Source organism: Myiozetetes cayanensis, unplaced genomic scaffold, assembly GCF_022539395.1.
Source record: "Myiozetetes cayanensis isolate MyiCay16 unplaced genomic scaffold, myiCay2020 scf4, whole genome shotgun sequence".
NCBI classification, from domain to species: Eukaryota; Metazoa; Chordata; class Aves; order Passeriformes; family Tyrannidae; genus Myiozetetes; species Myiozetetes cayanensis.
In genome coordinates this window covers 51,761,324-51,785,865 of record NW_026087631.1, presented here as the reverse complement: position 1 = coordinate 51,785,865, position 24,542 = coordinate 51,761,324, and the positions used below count along the sequence as shown (strand labels likewise).

The 24,542-nt window shown below is 37.5% G+C and overlaps 2 protein-coding genes across 6 annotated transcripts in view; one reads left to right on the top strand and one right to left on the bottom strand.

Annotated features, from left to right (window-relative positions):
• Window positions 1-8,038, bottom strand: part of CERT1 (ceramide transporter 1) — a 74,995-nt gene extending 66,957 nt beyond the window's left edge. Inside the window, exons 1-2 of one of the 2 annotated variants that reach the window (XM_050328602.1) lie at window positions 7,806-8,038; window positions 4,334-4,468 (exon numbers count right to left, since the gene is read on the bottom strand). In XM_050328602.1, coding sequence (XP_050184559.1) covers window positions 4,334-4,468; window positions 7,806-7,901 — 231 coding nt within the window. In that variant the 5' untranslated portion in view covers window positions 7,902-8,038. The remainder of the gene's footprint in view (window positions 1-4,333; window positions 4,469-7,805) is intronic. The other variant, XM_050328603.1, reaches the window with a different exon arrangement.
• Window positions 8,039-8,404: 366 nt separating this feature from the next.
• The window catches only part of POLK (DNA polymerase kappa), a 31,645-nt gene continuing 15,507 nt past the window's right edge, over window positions 8,405-24,542 (top strand). Inside the window, exons 1-6 of one of the 4 annotated variants that reach the window (XM_050328601.1) lie at window positions 8,759-8,810; window positions 8,888-9,035; window positions 16,627-16,798; window positions 19,173-19,292; window positions 23,767-23,919; window positions 24,295-24,426. In XM_050328601.1, the coding sequence (XP_050184558.1) occupies window positions 16,667-16,798; window positions 19,173-19,292; window positions 23,767-23,919; window positions 24,295-24,426 (537 nt within the window). In that variant the 5' untranslated portion in view covers window positions 8,759-8,810; window positions 8,888-9,035; window positions 16,627-16,666. The other 3 variants (XM_050328598.1, XM_050328599.1, XM_050328600.1) reach the window with 3 other exon arrangements.

The window sequence follows — 24,542 nt, the reverse complement described above, 5'->3', positions numbered from 1 at the left end:
TGAAGACTAACCACTGGATTAAAACAACATGGTAAGTTGAAGAACTGAAGTTTTAAGTTGAAACTCAAGGTTTTGGATGTCATCCTCTATAGGTAGTCACCTCTAGTGACAAAAAATACAAAGTTAACACATGGCTGAGTTTAAGCATTCTTAAAATTTATCGAGCATGACACTTCTCTAAGCATTTCTCAAGATCGTCTGTATGGGTCCATGCAGAAGAGCTATTCTGACCAGCCAAATCCTTTCTGGAAAAATCCTAGAACTCACCAGATAAATACTTTGTTGTTAAGAATCTATAAAGAGATTTAAGAAGCTATTAATATAAATTACTACTGTGATTAAATTAGCGATGGCCTTGCTGTGAGACTGCGTCAAGTTGTTCTTGACTTATCATGCTGTGACTACAACAGTTAGTCATGTACAAGTCACTCTGTACAAGAGTGGTGATGACACTATATGAATAGACACAGTGATCAAGGCAAAGAAAATATGAGCTGAAAGACCTTAAAGTTGAACTTCCAGGTCTACAGAGTATTTTCTTTGTTGTTTTAATAACAGACCCTAGACCTTCCAATTCCAAAACTGAGTCCCAAAGATCCACACCTACAGCACTGCCATGGATATCCGTTCTTAATCATGTGCACAGAATTCTCCATTGAAAGTTTCACTTTGGGAATGAAAGAACTACAAAGCTTTAAAATAAGGGTATCTTGATTAAAGACCATCTGGCACTGACAACCACCTACCAAAGTTATTTAGTGTGCTGAGATTAATACAACAAAGATTAAATTTGTCCATATATCTACTTTTTTATAATACCCATAATTTCCTCTCATCCATTGACTATATAGTAGAACTTTTAACTTGCGTTTCAGCTTCTGCCCTTTTATAAAACAACTAAACACCTTTAAGGTGTTTTTTCTTAGCTGGATAAAAGCAATTCAGCATCATATAATGACTTTCATTGTCCTTCCACAAACTTAGCTCACATGGCCAGTTCTTGACAGTTCATTACTTGAGGTAATCCAGTGAGTATACAATAAATATTCATCCCTTAGTCCGCTATTCCAGAAAAATCAGTTCTTTTGAGCCCCAGTAATTAATATAGCATGTAGTCCAACCAGATCCTATATTTTTCATTCAACTAAAGACCACTGTCACAAGACCATACCGGTTCTGGAGGTATGACAATATAATTCTGCACTTGAAACACCAAAAAAGCTAATTTAATTACTCTGCCTTTCAATAAATAGAGGGTGTAAGATGAGTGTCTTACAAAGTATCCCTGTAGAATTATCTGTCTATCAATCCCTAACCAATGTAATACAAATGATAAAACAAGAGCAGAAACAACTGTGGGTTTCTGCATACACGATTCATGTCTCAATTAATATTATGACTTAGAATTAGATTGATCTTCATTGCTGGAAGTACAGTAAGACTACTCAGTGACAGCAGCTTTCCAAACTTATGCTTGTACATCAACAAAGCATGGAAATTTTATAATAGTAGTAGAATTAATTATGCACAGAAAATCATTACATTCCCCACTGGATTCAAACATGCATACCTAATCTGAGCACCTAGAAGAAAGCTTCATGAAACTCCAACCACCTACAAGGAAATATTGCAGCCATGAACATCTCATATCATTCATGTCCTGCATTGTACTGAAGGAAGACTTCATGAAATACATTAGGTTAGGATAAAAGTAGTTACTACACCTGTCTCTGGATAGCAACGTCAAGGGAAACTGAACTTACAGGAAGAAAGATTGATGAAAAATATTAAAGATTAAGATCCCCACTACATCAAATCAGTGCAACTTAGATTAAACCAGTAAGAAACCTGACTCCCCTCCCTAGCGAAGTAATCACAAACCACACAGTAAACAGTAAGTTTTACTTAGCAAAGGTAGTTTCCACACATTATCATCTCAACACTTACTTTAGCAGCTTGGTGTTCTCCTGTGCATTTAAATACATGCTATAAATTTTATAGTTAGTAAAGACACTACAAGGACACAGAATAAAAATTAACTATCTACCTCAGGAAGAATATTTTAAACATTTACATTTGAGCATAAACTATTTTCAATTGAAAACTTAAGTTAAAAAATATTCAACTTGCTACAAAACAACTATCAAACCAGAAGCATTCAGGCTTTAGCATGAATGGTTAAAGCTAAACACTTTAGCATGAATGGCATACTGGCTTGCAAGTACGAATTCTGATAGGATAATTGCAGGACAGTTTCAAAAGTATATTTCTATATCCTAGAGACATGATCCAATAGTATTCCTGAACCTTTAAAATGTACACAACAATAATTGCAACTAGAAATAATTAACAGACATTTACTAGCTTTCAGGGATGCCATCTCAAACTACCATCAAGCAATTACACTGTCAAATACCACTCACAAAGCATGAGCTAGGATAAAAACGGAACAACTAAATTATCAGATTAACTCTTTGAATTGTGGCTACTTCTAATTCTTTCTCAATGTAGTCAAGAAGTTCAAGAACTGAAAATCGAACGTAACAAGTCAATTCCAAGTTATCAGATGTAACAAGTGACAGAAGAGTTAAAAAATTACCTGTAAAAAGTTCTAGTGTTACATACTTACTAGTCAGAAGACATGCTCCCCAATTTCCCTTTACAAACTGTAATGTATCAAAACATTCCAGCAGAAATGGCATCATCAATATCACTCCACCACTACAAGTGGAATTCAGGATGCTGAGATGTGCTCTACAGTGTGCTTCCAGATGTTCTTCAGTCTACTTCCTTGCCAGCACCTTCCTGTCTCTTCCTGGTTGGCATGCTAAGCCTCTTGCTAGTGAACTTGAAAACTTCTTGAGCACTAAGTCAGAACTCCTAAAGACTGTTGTTATGTACAATAAATTCCTGATTAAGTCACATCTTGAGTAAGTTTAAAAATTGTAAGGAGTTTAAAAAGCAGTTTTAAAATATGTTAGGTGATCTGTTTCAATTTATAAGTGACTACAACACCTGTCAGACACAGGTAAAAGTCTCCTTTCCTTCACAAGCTTTTTTCCAAAATGTATATGGTTGATGTAATTAATACAGTCTTTTTTTTTTTTTAAACCAGGATGCATTTAGTAAAATTCTAGTTGTGAGATGATTATTACTAAGAAAGAGAATACTTCTTGTTTGTCATCTTTAATTCAGTTTGAAAAAAAACCCCATATATTTGGAGGAATAAGAACACAAATAGTAAGATTTAACATTATTACTCTAGGAATTTTTTTGCTACATGTAAGTCCAGCCCTTTTTATCCTAAATCCCAAAACTGGACTGACTATTTAGTGGTACTGAAGAAAAGCTACAGCATGCTTTTTGACAAGCATTAGTTATAATGCATATCCATAACCCTGAAAGCCAAAAAAGTAGATTTTTTTTTTTTACCTTCTAAGGCCAATTAGGCCATCAAGTCCAACCATCAACCCAGCACGACCACCACATTCACCATTAAACCATGTCCTCAAATGCCATCATATCCACAGTTTTTTTTAATACTATCAGGGTCGGTGACTCCACCACTTCCCTGGGCAGCCTGTTCCAATGTTTTATAACTCTTTTTCTGGAGCCATATTTTCCTAATATCTAATCTAAACCTCCCCTGGTACAACTTGAGGCCATTTACTCTCGTCCTGTAACTTCTTACCTGGCAGACTAGACTGAAAGCCACCTGGCTACAAACTCCTTTCAGGTAATTGTAGAGGGTAATAAGGTAGCCCCTGAGCCTTCTTTTCTCAGGTTAAACACCCCAGCTCCCTCAGCCAATCCTCATAAGACTTGTGCTCATTTATATGTAAGCTCTTCACAGTGTATCCTGAACCTTCTTTTACTGCAACACACAAACTTGTTCAGAGCAAGCATGTTTTAGAAGAACATTTCCCTTTGGAAACATTCTAGAGAGTCATATACAGAAAGTACAGTCAAAGAACTACTATTTTCTCTCTCTAGTGCAAAGTCTGTGAAAAATGGCAACTCCTCTGGAAAGTTGGTCTGGGGTCTTAAGTTGACCCTCAGAAAAAATGTTGCAGCCTTCAGAGGCAAACAGTATCTCTACCCACAAAAACCTCTGATGTAAGAAACAAAAAGCTGCTTACTGAAGCCACAAATGAGAACCGCTTGTTTTCTTATTAAGAACTCCTTGCTCTGCTTCACAGTGTTTCACTGATACCACTCACTGTCGTAAGCAGTGACCTAAGAGAATTAGCCATACCCATATTTCCTTTCACCCAGATACAAATATATAACGCCTCAAACCATGAAATGATGGCAATAATGAAATAGTACTTACTGTAATCACAGCCTTGCTCAGACAGATAGAGCCTCTGCAGCCATACTCGGTTTCATCTTCAGACTTGTAATAACTGAGTGTGTTGCTTTTCAGAACGACCCATCGATCCTGCCACCCATGAATGTAGTTGGTCCACTGTAAAAAAAATTTCCAAAGGTCAGCTAATAAAAAGATAACAAGAAAAGGAAGTACAATGGATTTTTTTCAGGCTTTTGAGCACCTTTAGAAAAACGCAACTTATTTTTACAAGTTCTTCCCAATTGAGAACTTTTTTCTACACAGAGCTCCTAGAATAATTTTACAAACTCCTAAAGGCACAAAAACTCTGTTGTCCCAAAGAGTTAATATAGCAACAGGTGTCTTGACTGCAATAAAGGCAATAAATACACTGATAACACAAACTGAGGAAAATAGGGGGAAAGGAAAAATCAAACATTAACTACTAAAGAGAGTTTAGATACCTGATTTAAAATTGGGAGTTGGGCCAAAAGACTTAAAGGGAACACAAAATAAATTATTTTATATAAAATGTCATATAAAGTTCTCTTCACAGAAATAAAAACTTGCCATTATCCCACAATACAGTAAATAACTATTGTAGTGCCTAGAGGAATCAGGTTTTTATCAATTTAATATTGTCCATAGATACTGCTTTAGGTTTTAATGCTAACCACTTTCACTAAGAAGATACTTGCTTATCAGCAGACATCCAATCATACTCTTGCTGTTCAGATTTTTCTAGGGACTTCACATTCACACATGGAATAAAACTGATTTTTCAGGAACAAATTCTGGATTAATTCTAGAGAGACCTAGTAAAAAGTGACTAAAAGTTCTGATTATGAGTCTTATCTTTGCAACATCTTTCCAACTGCATTTTGTAGAATCACATCACTCTGAGAGAAAATCAGGACTACCCTATAATTCTGACAATACACTAATGCTTAGTCTTCAGTCATGGTAAAAATACTATAAATTTGTAAAAAACATAAACAAAAGCATTGATGCAAGCATTACTTTGATTATGACATTTTGTTCTTTGACAAAAAGCTCAGAGAAGCACTTAACTCTAGCCACTATTCATAATTTTGTAATACAAAAATGAGAGGGGGAGAAAAATCAACCAACCCTCCTATTTCCAGATTATACTACACTTACTAGTTAACGCATATTCCATAACTACATGTTAACTCTAGTTATCAGATGATGAGGTCTAAAGAAAAAAATTATAGTTGAGAAATTCCTAACAATTTTTCACATGTAGGCAGGACCTTGATTTGCTCTCCAAACATAAAGGCCTTTTTCATCTCTTAATACGTCTAATTGCTAAGTTCAGCATTACTTAAAGAAAGCCTCAGCTGTGTCAGTACATGAATTGGTAGCACAAGCTATGGAGGTATATTATTTCCTGCCTTCCTCTTTTCCTATCTCTCATATTTTCCCAACTCCTCCTAAGAGGTGAAAGACAGAGCCCAAAGTTGTCTTGGGCAAAAAAGCAAGGGAAAACACCTTTCCTTCTTTGAAAAAGTTAAGAGAAACAAATATAGCAGTCAATCTTGCATCTGCTGTTGCAATCGAAGCTTACTGTTGCAATTCAAGTGTGCCATGAACTAAGAGACTCCTTAAAGCGTACTTGGCTAAGCACAAAGTTGTGGCTGAGAAGTGACCACTGTTTTTCCAAGCATTTAGGAAAACTAGATGTTCAAGAAAGACTCTTCCACACTGAAGTTAGATACTGAAGTATCCACCTTAAAATCGTTAGCAGGAAATAAAATGGAAAAAAAGCCTAGTGTCAAAACATTTCAAAACACCAGCAGGATGTACTTCTAACAAGTTTCTCTTACCAAATTACTCCACTTCCTTCAAAGCTTTTCTCTTTAGTGAAGAGCAAAACTACTGAAACACTAAGTACACAGTGAACTGCAGCTTACTTCTTTTATTTTAGAACTTAAGTGTACTAAGTACAATTACACTTAAACTAATAAAAATATATATTTCCTCAGTAGAAAGTTCAGTATGCTACCATTTCATTCCAATTAGTTTGTTTCAATTATTACTGAGGTATCAACCAACAAAAGGTAACCTTATACCTCAAACATACTCATTGCAACAGGTTTCACCATACTTGACTATTCAGATTAAATTCCTCACAGGAAAGTCAGTGTTTGCTACACTCAGCATGTTCATCTAAAAAAGTAAAAAGTTTGCACATACCTGAGTTACAGAATGTCTGAAGCCATGGCTTCACCTCCTATGCCAGAGAGAAACAGTACCTGGACTTCGTTTTTAATTTCCTAACATAAAAATTAATTAAATCCCACAGATTACATCCCTTCTAATGATGGAAGCATCTTAGTAAAGGAAAACTGCAATGAAAAAAACCCTAACCAAAAGAGCAAAACTACACCAATCAAAAAATCTCACATTGTAACTGCTATAACAGCCGTCTCATCCTCCCTCCGCCATCCAGTTAGATAAGAAGATCTTACAAATGAAAGCAGAGATCCTTCTTTTCTCCTAACCATTCTTCTTATCTCTGGAAGGATGGAAGTATATCCATCCATATCCCTTTTCAGGATGAAAGTAGTTCAAAGAGTCCCTCACAACAAGCAGAGTGCAACCTGTTTTCTCTGCATCTAGGGCCAGTGTAAGATCTCTGTATCCTGTAACCTGTGCCTCCTGCATTGGCTTGTGCCCAGCCTTATCATAAAGGGCAGGAAAAAAGAATGCAAAACATGGGGCTTCAATTCTAAACAGATTTCAACATTATTCTGAACATACTCTCCGTAATTAAATAAAATATAAATGTGTTCAAACTTAGTAATTTAATATTCAACTTCGAAGTACTTCTAAAAATAAGATTTCCCGGTATTACCCGACACACACTTGGATGTCACCTTATTTTCAGCGATAAAAGAGGAAAAAAAAAAAAAACGGCTATTTTTAAAAGGGGAAACAAGCTGTAGGGCCATTTTCCTTTTCCGCTCCTCCCGTTATCTCTTGCTGGAGGAGTATTTCACTATTGCCCTGTTTTGATACTCGCACTGAAAGCCGTGCCCGCTCCCGGGGAGCCACCGCGGTGCCCGCGGGAGCTCCCGGGGTGCCGCGACACCCAGGCCGGGAGCCCGAGGTGCGGGGAGAAACCCTCCCGGCCCAGCTCCGCGGGGCCCCGCGGCGGGCGGGCGGGCGGCCGGCGGGCTGGGGGTCGGCCCGGCTCCGCGGAGGTCCCCGGGGAAGGAAGGGCTGCCCCGGGCGCGGCGGGGCCGAGGGAGGGGGCGGGGGCGCCGGCGCGGCTCTGCCTGGCAGCGGCTCCGCCGTCAGGTGGCGGCTGCCCCGCTCGTGCCAGCGCCGCCCGCGGAGCCGCACGGCCCCCCCGCACGGCCCCTCGGCCCGGCTCCCCGGGGCTGACAGCGAAGAGGGAAAAGGGGACGAGGGAGCGCCGGGCTGCGGGAAGGGGGTAGAGGCGGCTTACCTTGCTGAGCACCCCGCAGAGCTCAATGGGCAACCCGAGCTCGGTCTCGGGGTCCTCCTCGGAGCCGGAGGAATTCCAGCTCTGGTTGTCCGACATGGAGCCCGGAGCCGCAGCCACCGCCGAGCTGGGAAAGAGCCGGAGCGGCCCCCGCCCACAGCAGCCTCCTCCTCCTCCTGCCGAAGAGACGGCAGCGCCAGGCTCTACCCGAGCGGGTGCCGCCGCCAAGTGCCGCCCGCCCCTGCCAGCGACCGGCCGGCGCCCAGGCTCGCAGCCGGGCTCCCCTCAGCGCGGCCCCGCAGACCCCGCCCGCGGCCACGGCCACAACACCGGGCGCTCAGGGGAGGAGGGGCAAGCGCGCGCCCGCTCAGCACGCCCCCGCCGCCGCCATTTTAGGGGAGGTGGGTGCTCCGAGACACGGCTCACCGGCCCCGCCCCGCCGGCCGCCCCGCGCCGTGCCCCACGGGAGATGTAGTCCAGCCCCACGGGGCCGTCAGCGCGGGCGCTGCTGCCAGGGGTTTGTGCCGCAGGGCATGCTGGGAGGTGTAGTCTCAGCCCCGCTGGCAAGCGGCCGCCATCTTGATTTCGTCGTTCCGGTGACAGTGTCGGCGGGTCTCGCCTCAGCGCCCCCGGTGAGGGGAACTCCGCTCCCGAGGGCGGCAGTGCTGCTCGGGGCGACGTTTGCTTTGTTTCTTGCTTTATCTTTTGCTTTATCTTTAGCAAGGCGAAGCGTCTCTCCGGCTGTGCTTGCTTTCTAGGGTGAGGAGATATAGCCTCTTCCTCGCCTCGAACTGGCGGGATTCGGGGGGGTGAGGGGGTGTGAACTTCAAACTTTTCCCTAATCAAAGATGGTGGAGGAGGCGGGAAGGAGCGGGAAGTGCTGCCGGCTGCCGGTGAATCGTGTCGGGAGGGCGGGTCCGTGCCGGTTCTGCTTCCCCGGTGATGCCCCAGGGCGGGAGACAGGCAGAGCTGAGGTTCTGGTGTGTCGGCGTTCGCAGTGGATGCGAGGTACTGCGGGTGTCTTGGCTTTCATTTATCAAACTGCTTTCGTTTTGAGGGAACAAAACGGTGATTTCTTTCTTCAGACTTAAGACTGACACGCCTGTGTTCGTCCATATTTACGGATAGAGGAATATTTGCAGAGAGGGAAAAAAAAAACAACAAAACAACCGTACGACTGAACCTGTCACTTCAAGATTTATGGGCAGGTGTATGGTTTGGGAAGGACTTACGGTTCGTACTAACTCATCACCTTTCTCGTGGTTTCTTGGACGGGGACGAAAGTGTGTTAAATAGCTTGGTTGAGGAAATTTCAGTTTTGGAATTTATCCTTCTGGTTGTATTGCAAGATCAGTGCTGTAGTATTCTTTTCTCTGTCTTCATCCTTATGACAAGTCCCTGTGTATTTTTCCCAGCTTAGGTGGTTTGAAAGTTTCTGTGAGTGTTTAATATTTTTTGAAAGAGCATTAATACAGCTATTTATTCTCATTCTCAATATGTAGAGGCTAAAAGTTAAATAATATTCATGCCTGTGTTAAGTCTCAAGTATAAAGATATTTACAATAAATGCAGCACTGAGTGATTCATAAAGAAGCATTATTGTCCTAAATAATTAGAAATAAAGGACAGTCACAGACATCTTAATATTTGTCTAATCACTGCAATGCACAGAAAAAAGCTTTTACAGGAGTCTACCGTGAGTGCTACTTTAGACAATTTTCTAAAACATAAATCACTGTAGAAAATCTATGTTCTTTGATTAACCATCTGTTTGGAAAGAAACCAAGCCTGTTTTTTTCTTCTTAGTGTCAGTTGAAATGTACTGTATTTGTCAAGCAAGCTGAGTGGCCGTGTTTTGTAAATGTTGGTATGTATGAGAATAATTTATAGTTTATTTCTGCATACATTGTTGAAGTTAACTGGTATCACCTGTAAAGCCAGTTGCGTTAACCCGTTAAACTCTGAATGGGCTTCTTTATCCTGATCCAGAGCAGGAGGAGAAGAGACATGTCTGAGCAAGTCCTTTTAGCAGTGAAAATGATGTGTACATAGCCATTCCCTGTTATGCTTTCCATCTGGGACTATTCACTTAGTTACAGAAGTAACTTGCTTTTTTTTCTTTTCTTCCCCCTCCAAGGCATTGATTGACTCAATCAGGTATTAAAAAATAAAAATACCTAGGGAGATATTTTTTCAGGCTGTTCAACAAACATATTCATCCTTTATAGAGAGAATATTTGTTTTGATTTTTAACTCTGGCTAACATTTTATGACTAAACTTTAAATGAAAAAATACTGGATGCTAAAAGATATGCCTTTTCAACTTTTCATATAATGCACTGTCTGTGCTAGCTAGTAGGTTTTTTTTACATCTGCCACATGCTCCTAATATGTCTTATTTTTTCCCACAGTGTCACCAGCTTATATTCTTCCAAAAGCTGTATTGGGATTGTGAATACCTTGTGTAAATCAGCTCTTTTTTCTAACTTTCCAACTGTGTTTTAAAAATATAACATGCTGTCTGCTATTCTCACTGAGATCGGGCCATATCTGTATTAGCAAGAATGTGGTGCAGTGGGCGTAGATTTTAAAGGAAAGATTTAGTGCTGAGGGCTGGAAGTTCTTATAAATGCTTTGAGAGGTGTTTCTTTGTACTACAGTAGTCTGATCCCATGGAGGGCACATAGGTTAACAACTGTCATGTGGCATGTGTGCTCTGGAAGCACAGTCTTCCAGTTAAGTATAGTTTGAAAGGAATTTGGTTTGCCTCCTCCAAGACCAATCTGGGATGCAAAACAAAGCATGGGAAATGGAGAAGATCAAACTGATGTGCTGATGCACTCACTCTCCTCTACACCCTTCTATGCCTCTTCTACGTTATTTTGTGCTTCACTGCCGTGTACTGCAAGTTCCTCCATCCTCAGTCTGTATCCCTTTTAGTGTCTTGAGATGTCAAGAACTTTACAAATTATTGTTTTAGGTGGAAATAGTCATCACCTTTGTTAGAATAGCAGAACAGAGAGTGTTGTTCTATATCACTGACACATTACTTGTAATATAAAATGGCGAGAGTGAGTTTTACTTCTGGGGGATGTCAGTCATAGTAAGCATTGTAAAGTGGGTAACTTTGTAAATATCTTTTTTTCTTCTTCTCCCTTTTTGTATATCTTTTTTCCACTATTATACCTTCTGGTTAGGGTTGTTCATTGTAAGTTTTTAAAAGTCACCACTAGTATTTGAACACTTCCTAGTATGTTCATGAACACGGTCATGTTTGTTCTGAAATTTGAGACTTTTTTATTCTTAAGGGGATCCTTTAAGAAGCTTTGTTATGCCACAGCATATTGCCTAGTAGTATGGGCTCAGAAGTATCAATGATTAATTTTTTTATAAAGCAACTGTGGTCTTTGTGAATCACTGAATTAATGTTTTTCTTCTAAAAAAATGAAAATAAATAATGTATGAATATGTTGGCACTAAACACATCCGTAGAACCCATGCTGCAATTAATTACATTGCCTATGATGTAGTTTTTACTGATGAATGTTATTTTTAAGTGTTCAGTTTCCTTCATTATTTTCTTTATGGATTACACTGCTAAACCGTTTGTTTTCAGTAATCAGGAAGTGCTGGGAAAACTTAGTTAGAAACTTGACATAAGTCTTTCAGTTAAAAAGGTTTTGTAAAATGCTGAACAGAGACAGAAGAAAATACCATCGTTCTTTGCCTTTCAAATAAACTTTGTCATTTTAAAGATGTGAGGGTTTTTTGGCAGAGAAACTGAAAGTAGAATTTAGAAAAGAACTGCACTTCATCCTGCCTGCAGAAAGTTGATAGCAGATGAGTATTCCACTTGTTTTACTCTTCAAATGAAGAATTATTCAAACAGTTTGATGAATGGAATAAAATACATATTTTGGCATTTAATTCTGGGCATTATCAAAAGCAGTCTCTGTTATCTGTTTACTTTCAGTGTGAGTTATTTACTTCTTAAAGGTTGGAATTTTACTAATTTGCTGTATCTTAAAGTCGGCGAGTATAGAAAAGGCATAATTCTAGGGCCTTGTTTTGTTCAGGGCTAAGTCTAGGTGCTTGTTTGGGATCTTCGTTTTTGCAAAATGCTGAGTCAGCTGCTACTTGAAAAGTAGTTCTATTTTCACTTCCATTATTTATGTTCCAGTTTTCTGTTCCATGTTAATTTATCATGTACCTTGGCTGATTACAGTTGTAAAAAACACATCTTTATCTGAAGATTCTGTTTTCTGAAAGCCCGGATTTTATTATATACTGAGAGAGAATAGTGAAACAGCAGCAGTGTTGAATGCACTAGTAGGGAACCTAGGTTGTTAACGCAGTGTATATTAAATACTGACAATACTGTTGTGGAGTTCCTTTTGCCAGTTCTTTTTTTGTAAATCACTACAGGATTAAAGTCGATGGGAGACTCTTCTCAGGGCTATTCAGAAACCAGGGCTCTTGTAAATATCAACCCCTCTGTGGCTGCAAGGAATTGAGTACATAGTTCAGAAGGACAGTCTGATGCACACATGTCTTTGTTGGTGGTTTACTTTGCTGAGGAGAGACTTCAGAGCAACTGATACTTATATCATTATCAGAGGAAATGTTTTTACAAGGAAATGAGAGTTTTTACAAGGAAATTAGAGTTAAACCGTTTGCTGAATTTGATCAAGCCAGAGTGTTTCCTTGCCAAATGAATACTCAGAATACAGGTGCCTTTTTTTTTTTGAAAGTATGCAATATGCATACTTTATATACATATGTATTCTCTCAGGCACATGATGTAATTCTTGGAGTTGTCCTATGCAGGCCCAGGAGTTGGATTTCAATGATTCCTATGGGTCCCTTTCAACTCAGGATATTCTATGATTAATATAATGTTACTGTTTTGGGATAAAATCCGTATCCAAGTAATGAATAAATCAAGCACTATGAAATAAAATACTCTATGGAGTTTGTAGTGTAACCCGCTAAATATCAGAAATGTTAAAAATATTCTAGTGGGGTTAAATTTTCCTAGTTTGTTGAATTTATGTTTGTTATTGTCTTAGAAATTAAAGAAATAAAGCAATTTGTGTGAAACCTGTTGTTCAAAGGCCCTGACTATTAGGACATGATTTTCTTTACCAAGGTGGGTTAGATGGGTTTTATTCTTTAATGATGTGTGTCTTGGATGCACAGACTGGATGAAGACACTTCTGTGCAGCAAGTGGCATAAGAAGTGGAGCTTCATGGCCAATCTAAATTAGCAATTGGAGTAAAACCCAAGTATTTTCCAATAAGAATGTTGATTTAGATGAGTTCTGATCTTATTGGGAAGGTCTCATGTAGTCTCTCATGCATTATAGCGTTGTTTCGGTAGCACCCAGAGGTTTTGTTTTGAGGTGATTTCCAGCTGTGATCATTTCCAATGCAAAGGAGACATTTGGAAGTTTGGGAGTGAGAGTTACTCTTGAACCTAGCTCCTCGACTTGTGTGTTCTGCATTTCACTCTTCAGTTCTTTATTCTGTATTGTTCAATGCTTGGCAAAAATTAATGAAGCAGATAAATTATTTAATGCTTACTTGTGAAATGAGGTCTTTGGTACAAGTGAATTTCATTTCTGTCCCAGAATGGATGAAGTCCTAACTTTGTTTATTGTGCTTTCAGTGCTTTTACAGAACTTCTATTAACACCTTGACCTTGTCATTGAAATTATGGGTAATCTTGATTTTCTTCTGAAGTAGCCTATGTAATGACAGGATTCTGGAAGGTATTCCTTTATTAATTCTCTACATTTGTACATGAAGTACAAATACAAGCCATTTCCTTCATGCTGGTTCAGTCAACTGTTCAAAAATATGCTCAATTTCAATAAAGGTAGAGGCACATGAAATTAAATTGTTTCTCTGACTTTATTGCTGTTTCAGTCTCTTGATACTTTCATATCCTATGTAGCCCTGTCTGGCTACTACAGTTGAGTTCTGTACCTGCTTCTAGAACAGCTTGGTTGGGATTTTATTGGTGATCTTTTTCCACTTGTAAGCATCCCAAGTTACTAACAAATGTTTCCACTCAGTAGTGATGTTCTGTGATTCCTCTCCACATTTTTTTCTCTTGTTTTACATTAATGCTGGTGCTCACTGCCAAAGTCTTTCTCTGCACCCTCCTGTAGCAATTGAAAAGTTATCAACTTAACATTTGATTTTCCTGCTTCCTCTCATTCCTAAATCACAGGAATAATAGGATAGTACTTTACTGTAGACTGCCTTCATAGACTTCTCTAGTTTCACATCTGCTTACTCAGTGTGATGCTTAAAGAGATGTAATGTGTTCTATCAGAGGAAACAGCTCAGTCTTGCAACAACTTCTTGAAGGACAGCATGCCAAAAATTTGTCACTCTGCCTAGACTGAGTTAGTGTTCCAGACTTTAAAGCTTTACCCGCTTTTTCCAAGTTTTAGGGAAACAAATTTATAACATTGTGTCATCACAAACTAAATGTTTTCTCTAGCTTAATTGAAATAGTTACTACTTGTCCTCATCAGTATCTACACTGACATTTTATTAACATTTTGTATAGTTTCAAACTGTGCCGCTTCTGTGTTACCTTTAGGTATTTCCATTTTCACTTTGTCTATGGCAGATCACCACTGGCTTTTTCTGTCGGTACTGTATCTGTTGTCTTATTGTAGCTATTGTGATTTGCTTCAATATGTTAAATATTTTATGGGGTTTTTTTCAGACCTTTTAATCTGAAACCAAGGTAATATTCATGTTCTCTTCATGTTAAGCAGATGGAAATTGTATCAGTTGTTATTGATGTTTTGCCTTCCATACACCTTTAAACTTTGCTGGAGAGCTAATGTCATGTCCTCAAATAAATATTTCTTCTTAATTTCAACTAAGGTACTATTTGATATTTGTACGTATGCTCATCTGGTACTAGCAATGTATTTTGTATTGCACATGGAAAGCTAGGAAGATTAAATACACCAGGAACCACCATTTATGAGACTTTTTAAAGACAATTATTTTTTCCATCACTGGTAATATCATGGTTTTGTTTTATTGTTGAATACATAACAGTGTGATAGAGAAGACTTTTGACTGACATAAATTAGTGTTTAAATCTTCTGCTATAAAACTGGGCCTTTATGAGTAATATCTTGACTTTAGTTGACTAGTATGTTTCAGCAGAAGATCATCAGGAGAATATGAACATTAATTTTTAAAAGTCATCTGTGTGGTTCTTTAGTAGCAAAAATTAATTTCTAAACACAAAAATACATAATGACCTTCTTAAGTTTGGTTGCTAATGAGGCTCACTGAAGTCCTCGAGTGGAAAAGTGGCATTTAATGAAAAAAGGCACACTCTTAGATTTGTGTAATTTGTGGTTATTTAATAGAGCTGCTGTGTTTGCCTGGAAAAGTGTGGCTTCTCCAAATTGGAAGGGCTCTGGTCACAGGGAGCAGCTTGAAGAGGAAGTCAAGGAGTCAGCATCCTTTCTGCATGACTGGAAAACTGAAGTGGATTATCAGTGACTTGGGATAGAAAGAAATTACTTCTGTATGCTTTTCCAGTAATAAATACGTTTTAAGTACATTATACTATTATCACACTTGGATTTTTTTATCAGGGCTTGTTGCAATACGGCAAGGAGAAATGGTTTTAAACTGAGGAGGATTGATTTAGATTAGATACAAGAAAAGTGTTTTTTTTACAGTAAGGGTGGTAAAACACCCTGGAACAGGTTGTCCAGAGAGGTGGTGGATGCCCTGCGCTTGGAAACGTTCAGTGTCAGGTTGGACAGGGCTCTGAGCACTTTGATGTGGTTGAAAATGTCCCTACTTGTTGCAGGGGGTTGGACTTTGTGCCCTCTAAAAGGTCCCTTCCAACTCAAACTTTTCTGTGATTCTGCTTGTTTGAATCTGGCTAAAACAAGATCACAGGTTCATGCAATAGAAGATGGAATTTGCTTTCTTAAATTTTTTTGAGATCAGTTTAATAACTAGACAATTTTTCATATAATTAAAGCCTATTGATGGATTCAGCTATTTACTTTCATAAAGAACAAGGGAAGGTGTCAGAAGTACTTGCATGTATGAGAAATTGCTGATGGAAGTAGTGAAGGCTTGGTAAGTTCTACCAGTTGGATACCATGTTGGATACCAGTTGGATACACATTAATGGAAAAAAAAGAATGTATGACTTTTACCCTGAATTAAACATTTCATTCAAAACTTTTAACTTAAGCCATCTGTTTCTAAAAGATGAGCTTTAACACAAACAAGAGTTTTGAATTTGAGCTAAAAATGACTGGAAAAGATTCTATGGCTTTTCTCAGGCATGAATGAGGACTAAATGAGCAGTGTCCTCTGTAATTTAAAAATAATTCAGCTTCTTTTCTTTTAAGATAATAATGTAGTGAATAGTATTTTGTGCTTAAAACAGTGTTGTTTCATCTGACAGGCATAAATGTCATGCACGTATGTAAAGTGTACTAGTCTTTACCTGAATTTGGTGGTGCTCCTTTGTTTCTGTTAGGAAGCTTTTGAAAGACTACATTTATAAGTTAATAAAAGAATAGAGGCTTAGTGTTCTCCAAACACTCATAAAGTGGTTTTATGGTGGTGAGTGTGGCGGGTCTCATGTGGCCACTTTGCAGGAGTACAGGTCTTCATATTTGTGATAAGTGTGTTGTCTTCTGTAATAAGTATAAAATGCTTATTCAATAAATTAACCAAACAAATTTCAAAATTTATTTTTTGTCACTGTTCAGTTGGAACATAAATATTTGATGTAAATTCTTTTTTTTTTTCCCAGATATTAAGTCTTAAACTGGTACTCGTTTTCAAGAAATACAATGGGTGATATGAAAAAAGTTGCTAACAGCAATGATGGATTTCTACTTAGAATGGGCCTTAATGATAACAAAGCTGGAATGCAAGGTTTGGATAAAGAGAAAATCAATAAAATCATCATGGAAGCTACCAAGGTTGGTTTGATTACATTTTTTGTATACTTTATCTGTGGTCCAGTATCATAAGGCCCTCTTCCTCCACCAGATTTTATCCCTCACATGTGTATATAGAGGGCATCTTCTTAGGAAAAGGGCAGGTGTTGGGAAGGAGGGGAGGGACTGTGGCTTAGTGTCGCGTAGGGTATTTTTGGATTCTCCCACAGGGAAATGGAGGAATACAGTTGAGTATGTCCTCAAGTGCTTCTTTTTTCCAAAGTACCTAAATGTCACAGCATTTTCCAGAGGTAATTGTGAAGGTTGCAGCTTCCTTAGGCCTCTTGTTTTGCCTTTTTCTATTCTTTTTGTCCACCCCATCATTAGTTAGCCAAGCAGATTTGGTTCTATTGGTCACCTTCCTGTAACTGATGAATTTGATGTAATTAGGTTTTCCTAGTACTTTCAGTAGAATTTCTTGGTGTTTATTGCCTGTCTTCTTGACTGTCTTCTCAGTATTCAAGAGAGGTGGCTAGTAGTATGCAACTTTGTAGCAAAGATCCACAGAGGACCCCGCAAATTTACAAAGCATTGAAATATTAGTCCTCTTAGTTGTTCTTCAAGAGTTCACATAGGACAATATAGGGACATAACACTTCATTTGCTCAATTCTGGGTTTTCTTCTACTTGATCAGGTGTGTATTTCATTGGATGTCACTATGGCCCTTAAGTAAGTGTTTGATGTTTTGCTCATGAATTGTGTGTTGACTACTATTGCTCTGTGGCAGACTGCAGGGACGGGGCAAGAGGGAAACTAAACATGCTGCAAACAGCTCTTACTTTGCAAACTTTTTTTTGTGTGTATCTGCAATTCCATGTTCATCATACTTTATATGCTATCAAGCTCCATTTTGATTAGATGTTTCTTCTACTTATTCTGTTTGCTCTTTCTTGAAAACAGTGCTTTATCAGACATATCCCAAATAATGAGATTTGCATAAATTATTTCAATAGCAAAGTTACTGTTTCATTTCCCAGTATGAAATAGAATAAACTGTAAAACAGGCTTTTAAAACTGACTTACAGGCATGTATTTATTAAAATATGTTTCTGTCCAAACAAAGCAAGAGAGCATGAATACCAGATACACCTCAAGAAATCTGAACAGAAGCATTGATTCTTTTTATTAAGCTTTTCTATAATCTTCAAAATTACCCCTACAAGCACTACCCACAGCTGTATGAGAGCAAGATTTTATGGCATTTCAACTGTGAAATACCACAAGAGAAGTAAAAAAAGCCCACAGCTTAATAACAATCTTATGTATTGGGTTGCTTCCCACATCTACATTTTGGTACTTAGTTCTTTCAATGAGTCTCAACAAGTCCTGTTTGCAGAGGGAGAAAAGATAAAATGCATGTCTGATATTCCAAGAAAACACACCCTAAGTTCTTCTAATCTGTCTTTCTAATTATAAAAGTCAGTATTTTTGCTTTTTATATAAATGCCTGGTTCTTACTTGACTGTGGCTGAATTTGTGGTATTGCTGACAGTTTGGTAGTCAGACACTTAAAGATAAAAATTTGCCCTCTTTTGCAGATTTTACCAAATAGTTCAAGAAAAGACATTACCTCTTCCTGCAGATATTATTTCTCTTGTAGGCTAAGCAGATGTTGCAAGAAAAGTATTTTTTCCTGGTTTTGAATTTTCCTGTTTTCTATTTCGTTCTATGCCTTCTTTTCTTTGTTATGAGTGAGAAGGAAAGACACGTTATACATTCTGAACATGATTGTTGTCTTTTTATGTTTTCATTACATCTCCTTTTATTTGTGCCTTTTGAAGGAGCAATTACATACTTAAGTGCAACAGGGATTTTTTATACCCATTTGGTTTTGATTGTCCTCTTCCAAATAGCTTCTAATTCTGCAATGTCTTTCAAGATTAAAAGGTCAACAGAATATTCCATGTAACAAGTGGATTTGACTTACACAATGTCATTTTGTATTTCCATACATATTAAATTATATGGAAATCTGGCAAAATGCTTAAGTAAATTTTTATTAGAGTTTTATACTCCATACCTTGGAGGTATTGCAAAGAATAGTTTGACTTTTATCCACTCGTTTTGAATTTTTGTTGTCAAGTATTAGAATGGATAAACATACAAAGTTCTCTAAATATGTCCCTTATACTCATTTAAGTATAGGGGCTTTGAGAAGGAGAAATATGTTTGTGTCATTTGAAGCTTGAGATGCAAAGGGCCAGTGATCTCTTTTTTGTATCATTTATATGAAAATCCAGAGAATGCATTAGAAACCATTACTGTGTTTTATGTTTTCTGTATTTAAAGATCAGATGTGGTTGCTTAAAGGAGAAGACAAATAAAAACCTTAGTGTTTTTGTGATTTTCTTACAGGGTTCTAGATTTTATGAAAATGAGCTTAAAAAAGATCAACAAGTTAACCAAAGAATTGAAAAAATGATGCAGCTAAAAGAGAAAATTACAACACAGCAGCTCTTGAAAGCACAGCTACAGGTAATAATCTTGCAGAGGCTTTTCTGAGTAAATGTCAAATCGTAAACATTTTGGTGTGTTCTAGTTTATTGCATTAAGTTCTGGTGGCAGGCACAATGTTAACTACTGTTTTGATGTTAGACATTCAAGTAAAAGTGCACAGTATTTTGATAATGTCATCTTAATAAAAACTTGCTTGAGGAATAGATTGCAAAATCCCTCCAAAATGTTCTCTTAAATGAGTAACATGAAGCAAAGTAATTCCTGTTCTTCTGTCTGATCAGGTTAAAGTAATTTATGTAAAGATTTGTTAAATACTTTGTTAATTAGAATCATATCCGTCTTGAGTTTTAGAATATATGTATATTTGTGTTCAATGGCCTCAATTGGAATGAGGGGGATCATAGTTGTCAGTTTGGAATACAAAATTACTGACTTTACCTTGTAGAGTTTTCTATGTTGTACATCACATTCTGTGAATTCTTAATTCTTGTGTTACTCCAGAAAAGTAGTATTATTTTTTGGTTAGTAGATTAGGAGCTGAAGCACATGAAGATTAGACACATACATTAATTTTCAATGCCATTGTGAGGACTACAGGTTGAGCTTTTTACGGTGTGCAACCTTGTTCGTTCATTTCAGATTTGCAAATCGCTTCTGTGCCTTAGATGCCAATGTCTCAAATTTGTGCTCAGAAAAGTTTGCAACTCTGAGTACCTCAGAAAAGTTTGTTGTAAGTCTGTGTACCACAAGGGTTTTTAGTGGATCTTTAACATAGATCAGTTAATGACTCTGCTTGTACAATTGTTATTTTTAGTTGATTGAGGTAGGTTTTAAGTCATTTAATTACAGAAGAAAATACTTCCATTTCCATCCTACCTTCACCACAGAACTATTTGTTTTAAAGAGAATAGCCTTTCTTATAAAATAAATTACATGAATGACACAAATCCTATATATAATATTAATGTATAGTTATGCAATGAAAGAATATGTAGTGCACATAGTGCAAACCAATGGATTTATATTGCTTTGTCTACCTTCCTGTTGGCTTTTTCTGAACTTGGTTCTTTGATCTTTTAATATAATGTTATATTCTTTTAATGCTTCTTATGAAAACTGGTTTCAATAGAAAAAAAAAATTAACCTAAAGAGAGAAATTCTCTCATGTGGGTCTTACTGGGACCCAAGTTTGAAACTCTGTGTTTGATATCTTTATGCTGCTTGCTGAAATAGCAGTCATCTTTATTTCCAATGGAGAAACTGTTAGGTAAGCTGTCATACTTCATGCAAACTGTCATTAGGGGGTATAGCATGTACACTTCTTCACTGCCTAATTTTAAATCTTTGCTGCTACAAAAACATCTTGAAATCTTGGATTTTGCTGTCTTTCTCGCCAGTAGAATGTGTATACCAAGGAATTTGTGAGGGTGTTCCTCAAATGGTTGAAATTTAGCAATAGTTAATAATACTTTAAGAAGTATCTGACTGCCACCAGATTTGGAAACTGCCATACTATTGTTTGCTATTTTCATCCATGTTGGTTTTATCCCAGATGTTTATTCTGTAAATAGTTACTATTGTCTTGCTTTTATTGACTCCTCTGTCATGCTTTGAAAATTCATGTTTTGTATCATAGGGTAAGAAAGAAGGAGCGGTTACTCTTCAAGTTGTCTAAAAGTCACTGTATGCAAAATTAAACTTCTAATCACAGTCTGTACTTCTTAGGTTTTGTGGTTTTTTTTTTTTTTATCTAGCTTATAAATACATTTTAGAAAGTATCTCTTTTTATCTTCAAAGGATAATTGAAAGAAGGTTTTAAAAACTTACCTCTCAGGAATTACTCCATAACTTTTAAGGAGACGTTTTTAGGTGACCAGAGTTCTCTGAGTATGTCTGGCTGGGTTTTGTTATGTCATATTGCTTGTATCAGTTTCTTTTGCTGAGGAGTTATCTTTTTGTATTTCTGATTAGTTTAGTGTAATTTTGCTTCATTGTTTAGAGATGTGTGTTAACTGATCAGTAAGTAGCATGCTAGAAATACACTTGGAGAGGGAAACAAAAAAGAAGTTTGTTATAAATGTGATAAATTGAAATATAGGAATTGTGTAACTATTGAGTTACACACTACTAGAGTAGCAATTGACAGTATTAATTGAACAATTTGAATTTGAGAGTAACCCGAAAATTATCTGCAAAGTATTACTTAAGGATGCTTTTGATGATTATAGTGTGACATAAAACTGTTGAATTAGTAGCATAATGAAAATAATGTAAATACTCTACTTTTTTTTTTCAGTTGTTTGTTTGAATGGCTTTCCTTCTATGCTTTTAATTTGTCTAAACCAGTTTTCTCAGCCTCAGAGAGCATACTGTGTTCTCCTGTATGGAGTAGCCTCATTTAAGGCCCCATTCTAGCCTTTCATCCCTCAAATCAGGTTGGAACAAAACAAAGAAAATACCTTGTGAATCATTAATCAGCAATTTAATTAGAACATTCCAAGCTCACTTGTCTTGGTTCAAGAGTTTTGAGCTTGAAAGATGGTTTTTTTGAATAAGGTTTTTATGGGTTTTTTTATTAGACAGTTCTGTTGACAGAAGAAAAAAAAAGAGAGAGAAACCATCTTCAAGTGACCATGCAAATTGCATGTGAACATTCCTTTCCAGGACCATAAATGCATTGCAGTCAGTCCAGAGATATTTCTATAATGGTACCTTAATGTCATGAGTTTGTGTGTGTTCTTGTGTCTGCAAGCAAAGTTAAACTCTGGTTCCTTTTTGCTAATTCCATTTTTTGAGCTCTATTATGCCTCTCATTTGATTTTTTTACTATCAGTAGCAACCTTTTGTTGTGTAAATCAAGGTTACCATAATCATTAATGTGGTTAGATAACTGTATTTTAATAGCTCGTTCTTTTTTTTCCTGTATTTTCTCTTGCTTATAGAATGATATGTGGTGCTGCCAAAACAGTTATCTTAAATCAGTAGACCTTAAAAATCTCCTGTCAAATAATTCAATCATACTTTCTCATGACACACACAGTTCATATCTAATTCATATCTGAACACTATTTTAGGAACAAGCCTATGATCTGCATGACTTTTGATTAAAAAAATGCAGGCAAATTAAGCACAATTAATGTATTTCATAGAGCGGTCTGCGTGCTTGGCCTCTGCCTCACATCCCCATGGAGCTGATAAAGCAGTACTGCTCATAGTCTACTGGTAGATATCTTCACCATTTGGAGTGAAACAAACTTTGTGTGTAGGCTTTTCTTTAAAAACTGTGTAGTTTTCCTGGCAATCTAGCCTCATATGATATGGATTCCTGTAACAAATTGATAAATTTTATTGAGTGATTGACAGTAGCTTACTTAGCCATAAATGAACCTTGATTTTTTTGAATGAACCTTGTTTGTTTGAGACCTTATTTCTGACAAGACAAGGTGGTTGTCTTTCTAGGCCAGTTTTTGGAAGTGTGATAGCTTTATTTAGGAGTGTTGGAAATTTTCTAACAGCATATTTTCAGTTTTTAAAAATAACTTGTGTCATTAAAACAAAGTACTTCAACTAAAGCTGCATATTCAATGGTCTTATGAAGTTTCTGTCTGAGTCAGCTACATCATCTGTTTTTCTCCACATGTTGCATTTTGTTGTTTGTTGGTTGGGCTTTTGTGCTACTTTTGCGTGGCATGGATTTAATTTTCTTCACAGTAGCTGGCATGTGGCAGTATTTTGGATTTGTGTTGAAAACAGTGCTGATAATACAGAGATGCTTAGCTATTGCTGAGCAGCACTTGCACACAGCTAAGACCTTTTCTGCTCCTCACCCCAGCCCACCAATGAGGAGGCTGGGGTGCACAAGGATTTGGGAGGGAACATAGTGCAGACAATCTCCCTAACTGACTACAGAGATATTTCAGATCATATAGCATCATGCTCAGCATATAAAGTGGAAGGGGGGAAGAAGAAATGGGGAGACTTTTGCAGTTAAAGTATTTGTCTGTTCAAGTAACTGTTACATATGATGAAACCTGGTTTTCCTGGAAATAGTTGAACACTGGCCTGCCCATGAGAAGCAGTGAATGAATTGCTTGTTTAGATTTGCTTGTGTACATAGCTTTTTGTTTATGTGATAAATTGTCTTTATTTCAATCCATGAGATTTCTCACTTTTACTCTTCTGACTCTTCCTTCATTCCACTGTGAGGGTGTGGCTGCATGAACGTAGTTTCCAGCTGGGGCTAGACCACAACAGTTATTCTTTTCATTGAGTTTTGGGGTGGTTTTTGTACCAGTTGCTGCAGCAGTGTTCTCTCTGGGAGCAAGAAACTCCCAGAGTTTCTTCCGTCAGAAACTTCATTGTTTGTTTTTTTTTGGTGTTGGTTTGGTGGTGATTGGGTTTGTTAGGTCTTTTTCATTAACTATATGCAAGATGCATATACTGCTGCACTTCTGCCAGGTTAGATTTTCAGTTATTGGTTTCTTCTGTTCAGGTGGACAAACTTGTGGCAGAACTGGAACAGAACCGTAACCTTAGCAGTACAATTGTACACATTGACATGGATGCCTTCTATGCAGCTGTGGAAATGAGAGACAATCCAGAGCTGAAGGAAAAGCCTGTAGCAGTGGGATCAATGAGTATGTTGGTAAGGCCACATGTTAAACTACAGAAATTGATTACATTAATCTTAAGCCTAATAAATGATAACAATAACAACGTAGTATAATGACACTACTATATAGAAAGTGTGGAAAAACTCCAAAATAGTAAAAAAACCAACTGTTCTTAGACTTGACTGTGTAAGCTAGACTTTATTTTGCAGTAAAAAGTGTACTAATGAAAATTTAAAGTGCGTTAACAGTCTGAAAGGCAGGAGGGGGGAGGGGGAAGTGCATATAAACTCTTAGCCTTCTCAGTCTTTTATGTGTGAAGATACGTGATTAGAATGTGATTCTTTAGTAGTAAACTTTAAGAAGAAATTGATTACTGAACAGTAAACTTATTTATTCTCTCTCTGAAGTCCACCTCAAATTACCATGCTAGAAGATTCGGTGTGCGTGCTGCCATGCCGGGATTTATTGCTAAAAAGCTATGCCCACATCTAACTATTGTACCACTAAACTTTGAAAAATATGGCAAAGTGAGTAAAGAGGTAAGTCTGAAAGTGCTTTCTAACCAAAAGTTAGTGTACTTGGTTTTAGACTTTATCCATAATGTCAGTTCTAGATAATATGAAAAAGTGATAGTTTAAATAGTAAACTCTTCAGT